This window comes from Montipora capricornis, chromosome 9 (genome assembly GCF_036669925.1).
Source record: "Montipora capricornis isolate CH-2021 chromosome 9, ASM3666992v2, whole genome shotgun sequence".
Classification (NCBI taxonomy): Eukaryota; Metazoa; Cnidaria; class Anthozoa; order Scleractinia; family Acroporidae; genus Montipora; species Montipora capricornis.
In genome coordinates, this window is record NC_090891.1 from 27,949,191 (window position 1) to 27,954,190 (window position 5,000).

The 5,000-nt window shown below is 38.9% G+C and overlaps 1 protein-coding gene across 2 annotated transcripts in view; it reads right to left on the minus strand.

Moving 5' to 3' along the window:
* The window catches only part of LOC138015131 (tumor necrosis factor receptor superfamily member 16-like), a 12,003-nt gene that overhangs the window by 575 nt on the left and 6,428 nt on the right, over window positions 1-5,000 (minus strand). The window contains exons 5-8 of one of the 2 annotated variants that reach the window (XM_068862056.1): window positions 4,892-5,000; window positions 3,583-3,695; window positions 3,017-3,071; window positions 1-660 (exon numbers count right to left, since the gene is read on the minus strand). The exon at window positions 1-660 is cut by the window's left edge and continues 575 nt beyond it; the exon at window positions 4,892-5,000 is cut by the window's right edge and continues 409 nt beyond it. In XM_068862056.1, the coding sequence (XP_068718157.1) occupies window positions 323-660; window positions 3,017-3,071; window positions 3,583-3,695; window positions 4,892-5,000 (615 nt within the window). In that variant the 3' untranslated portion in view covers window positions 1-322. Of the gene's footprint in view, window positions 661-3,016; window positions 3,075-3,582; window positions 3,696-4,891 lie in introns of both variants that reach the window. The other variant, XM_068862055.1, reaches the window with a different exon arrangement.

Consider the following 5,000-nt stretch of genomic DNA (forward strand, 5'->3'; position numbering starts at 1 on the left):
TTTTGGGACGACATTCCCCCCTCTCTTAAAAAAAATTTGCAGAAATACTCATTCAAACAAATGTTTTGCAGAGGAGGACAAAGAAAACCACAACACATAGACGCCTCTAAAAAGCACCTGGACAAGATTCCTCTGACCAATCGCAACTGGGCCAAAAGCACGATGAGTCAACCACAAATGTAAAACATGGTCTACGCACGGGAAATTATTTAATACACGGTAGCGCATTCCAATGATACGCAATCGGTTAAATGCTAAAAAATGACAAAAATGATACTACTAGCCAATTTTCTACAATTTTCATGCAATATCGATTACGTTCTTACGATAAATTTTCAAAGTCGTCGTCTTCATCTTCTCGCAAATCGTACTCCCTCAGCAACTCGGCAACTTCACAGCGGAGTGCTTTTTCTTCAACAACCGAAGCAAATTTCTCTACTGTAACTTTCGGATAACGAGAAATAATACTTAGAATCATAGCTTTGGATGGACCTTCTTTATGCTCTTCAAAGTCAGATTTTATCGTCCAATAGTCGAAGCGGAAATGTTGAGCTATGACTTCGTAATTATGACATCCCGGAACAGCTGTATCCAAACGCTTGCAGATCTCCTCGAGGAGGTTCAGATCATGATTTACAAGACTTGCTAAACGCTTTGAGGCTGAAAAAATAATGGAGCAACACGATTGTCATATTTCCATGCAGAATGAAAGGTGGCGCTTTGCGATATCATAGTTAGCACCACTGGAAGCCAGTGGTTTCGCGATCTTGCGAGTTCTACCCCTTGCTGTTCTAGTTCGCCCCCTATAAAAATATATCTCCCCATACCAACTATTTTAGTTCAATTTTTGAGCCAGACTTAGATACAGCTCAAAGATCACCGAACTAAGAACTACGTTGTGCCCGCATAATGACACCTGACCAGTGACACAAATTGTGCTTAAGTCTTTTCATCATGAGAATTCTACAAAACATTTGCATGGAGCGCGTCAACTTGATCAATACTGGAAGAACTTTTGATACAAAGCGGGTTTTGACAAAACAATGACTGTCGGTCTGCAGACCACCCACTGCCCCCTATAAAATACATAGGAAATATAAAAATAAGATGTAACAGATAGAGTAAAAGATATAAATTTTACTAATAATGATATATGCGAATAAACTTACAAGGATTTCTTTGGAGATTTACTGGTACGCGTATGCCCTTATGTGATAAAAAACTGCGCTATTTTCTACCACAGGCTTCACGTAGAATGGTTGGCCAAGGTTTTCTTCCGCACATGAACTTAACTAGAAGTGCTTAGAGTGTGCATATTCGCAGTCATTAGGGCAAATACTGAAATCTTTGGAGAGAGTCAAACTTTTTTCCTTAATATACAGAAAGTGAAACTCACGGATAGTGCATGACCAAGAGAACATAAAGCTAGGGGGAAGAGAGCGCATCCCCCATACATACCCTTTTCCAGAGGGAATATGTCTCAAGTTATTTTTAGATCGACTCCCACGCTGTACATATCCCAAGGGGATCAGGCAACAGCCAATAGTATGGCAGGAGTGTGTTCTCTGAGCGTGGGCTATCCGCGCGGAACACATTCCAGCCATATGAATGGCTGTTGCTTAATCCCCTTGGGATATGTACAGCGTGGGAGTCGATCTAAAAATAACTTGAGACATCTTACCAACGGAAAAGGGTATGTATGGGGGATTTGATCTCTTCCCCCTTTATTTTCTCTTGGCATGACTTATCCACCGGACAAAGTTATTTGGCGTTTGAAGAATTGAGAGCAGGACTTCCACTCTTCCCTCCGCAGCTCCTCATTGATGTTGAGGGCAAATAAATTCATGTTAATAGTGAAATGTTAATTAACTGAAAGATTTCGCAAATACCGATATCATCATATGTTGGAAAGTTACACTCTTAGCGAATAATTGCAGAGGTTTCAGTGACTGTGTATGTTTTGTTTCTGGAACTTTCTAAAAACTGTTCCCGTATTAATATTTTTTGGCTGAAAAAAAAAAACTTGTTATTTTTGGAAAAGCTCGTGAATATTATTTACCTTCTAGAAAATTCCGGAGATTGAGTCAGTAAGCTGCAGTTGCACGATACGACAGAATACATGTACCGTGATGTTTTTCAACACCAGTTCCTTCCTCTGTGTTTTGCGAAAAATCAAACTGCTAAAATTTCCAGCTGCGTTTTGCGGAGTCTCTTAAGTCTTACATGGAGCGTCCGTGTCAAGTATTCTTTGACGACAGGACAATTGTAGAGCAGACAGCAAGCCACATGTCTCTCCCTTTCTCTCCCCACCCCTCTCCCCCGACCAAGTCCCACTCGCTCCGGACAATAAAAAGAGAGATCTTTTCGATTCAATTCTAAAACATTTAATTTGTCTGGTGTCGAGACGAGAATTAGCGCGAAATTATTACAGTACCTGTAGTTGTGATTACGATCTTCAGCAAATTCGAAAATTCTGGTAAGTTTAATTTTGTTATTTTGTAGTTTGTTCCATTTTTTATTAATCCTATGAATTTTACAGGGGGTCAGGAGGGGGTCAGCAGACCAGGGGTCAGTGTTTTGTCGAAATCTGTTCAAAGCGGAGGGAGAAGAGGGGTGCAGTTTTAATTTCGGGCCGAAATAAAAGGAAATAAGACCAGTCTAGAATTTCTCTTGACGTGAGCCAAACATTAGGAACTAATTTGTGTGGGTTCCAACATAAGCACAATGTTCCCGACACAACTGCGCATGTGCGCATTACATCGTAAATGATCATGCAATCCCAGAAGTTATGCAAACTACGACAAAGACAATGTCCATTCGTTCAGTTTAAATCTATAAGTGCAAATAAATAATTACCACATAGTTTTTTAAAGCATTGTCATGAATAACAAATTCCTCCTAGCATTGCTCATGCAAACGTCCAGAAAATTGCACCAATTCTTGGATGATTTCTTGTTACTTAGACTAACCCTTTTTTATTGAAATTATAGTACTTCCAAAAGATTTATTATGATACCTTTATTTCTCCTATCTTGTTGTTGACAATCAACAGATGTGCTCTGTACTGGCTCCTGCTAAATAATGGAAGAAATACTCTAGTTAATGAAGATTATAAATATAGAGACTAACATGTCGTGATATTGTAGCTGCCATGTTGGTGACCCAACCTAATCCTGAGAAACTCTGATTGTTTAATGCAGACACTTTCTTGCATGAGCTGGACTTTGGGGGATCATGTATGGGTTGCAATTAAGGATTGCCTGCCAGCCAAGCTATGGAGTGTAACTTGGTCTAAGAGCTGGGTACAGTAGTTTTTCCCCTCTGGCAGCCTTTTACACACCCCTTCCACTAAACCTCCATTTGGTGGTGCAGATGAAAGTAGTCAAGCTCAGAAGCACTTACATGTACTCTTGTGTTGAGATAAGTAATTTCCCTCCCTTTCTGGTCGTGTGTCCTCATGCACGTAAGGCCACGTTTTTGAATATGTTTAAAAAAAGTCTTGAGTTGCAGTTGTGTAATTAACAACCCGGCTGTGTTGTTTGTCATGGTCAAACTCAAAACTAACAGAATCATATAACATACCCTGTATAACAAGGGTCTGCTAAGTCCCTTTGGCTCTTCCTCTTCTTCTTCAACCTTCCCTTCATCTTGAAGAGATCTGGAAGCTGTTGTCACCCCTTCTTTGGTGCCACTTTCTGGTGTGAAGAAAACAAAAATTAATAATGTAGAGTGTCACTGTTCACATGACGTCACAGCGACCATATTGGAGGAGTGATTTAATAAATCATTCTTTTGGGAAATGAACTCTGAGTATTTTTATGAAAATTCTTCTTTTTTATTTTAGTAATGCAAATATGGCTGCACAATTGTCAAGAAAAGACTAGTTTAGGAAATGTGGGTGTGCTCATAATGCACTACCACTATTAGAGAGATTGATTTACCTGGATACTTCATTAATGACCAAGCACAGCCACAGCCACAAGCTGAATAATATTGTGCTTAAATTAATTATCAATAGATACAAAACAAGAAGAATAATATTATACGATATTTTTCATAGGAATTAAAATTTGCTGGAAATGTTTATGTGATCTATAAGCCTGAAACTCATGATCATAATAAATACAACGTTTGATGTTACAAAGTGGGAGAAAAAATTTAACGCCCTCAGATTCGTCAGCAAGTAGTAGGTTGCAACTGTGTTTCTAGCTGGCAGGAAGTTCTGCAGCCTTAATGCTGCAAGTTTCCAGTAACGTTGTTGACAAGTTTTAAGTGTCATTGCATCAGCTCTCTCCTTTCAAAAAAAGTACAGAGACCAGATTGGCTGAGGGCCTTGTGTACAATATATGCAACAACTACAGCAGTTTGTTCTGTTCTGCCTTCTGTGATTGATTGATTGATTGATTGATTTTAATAATTAATATTTCTACATGCCTGACCTTCCATTTAATTTTCTTCCAGTTTCTCATTTTCTGTATCCAGAATATTAAGGATCTGGATCATGATTCTGTTTTCCTGGTTCTAGTGTCAGGATTCCAGATTTTTCATACAGCAGGAAAAAATGGGGGTTGGAAGAAGCATACTATAAGTTATTTTTGTCTGTATTATTGAAGGCGTCACAAGAAGTTTTGGCCACAATTGTGCGTAGTTGGCTTCTTCTGGACTCCTTATCTAACAGCTTGTCAAAAAGATTTTAACCTGGTATTCTGGCCCTACTATAAGCTAGAAAATACTTCCTGTTTCCTCTTTTTAGAGGAATACGCCAGAACTACAAGTGGGGTTTCAATTCATAAATAAATTATATGTTAATTGTGGTAACACTCACTGGCAGTTTCTTTCTTTCATGCCAACACTAATTTCCCTTTATTCGTTTGCATTTAGGAATTATTACCTGTGTTGTTTACACATATATCCATTAACTCGATCATATCATTGCTTGAATGGGGGATGTTTCCTGTCTCCACATCATTGTTACCTCCAGAAGAGCTTCTAGACCTCCT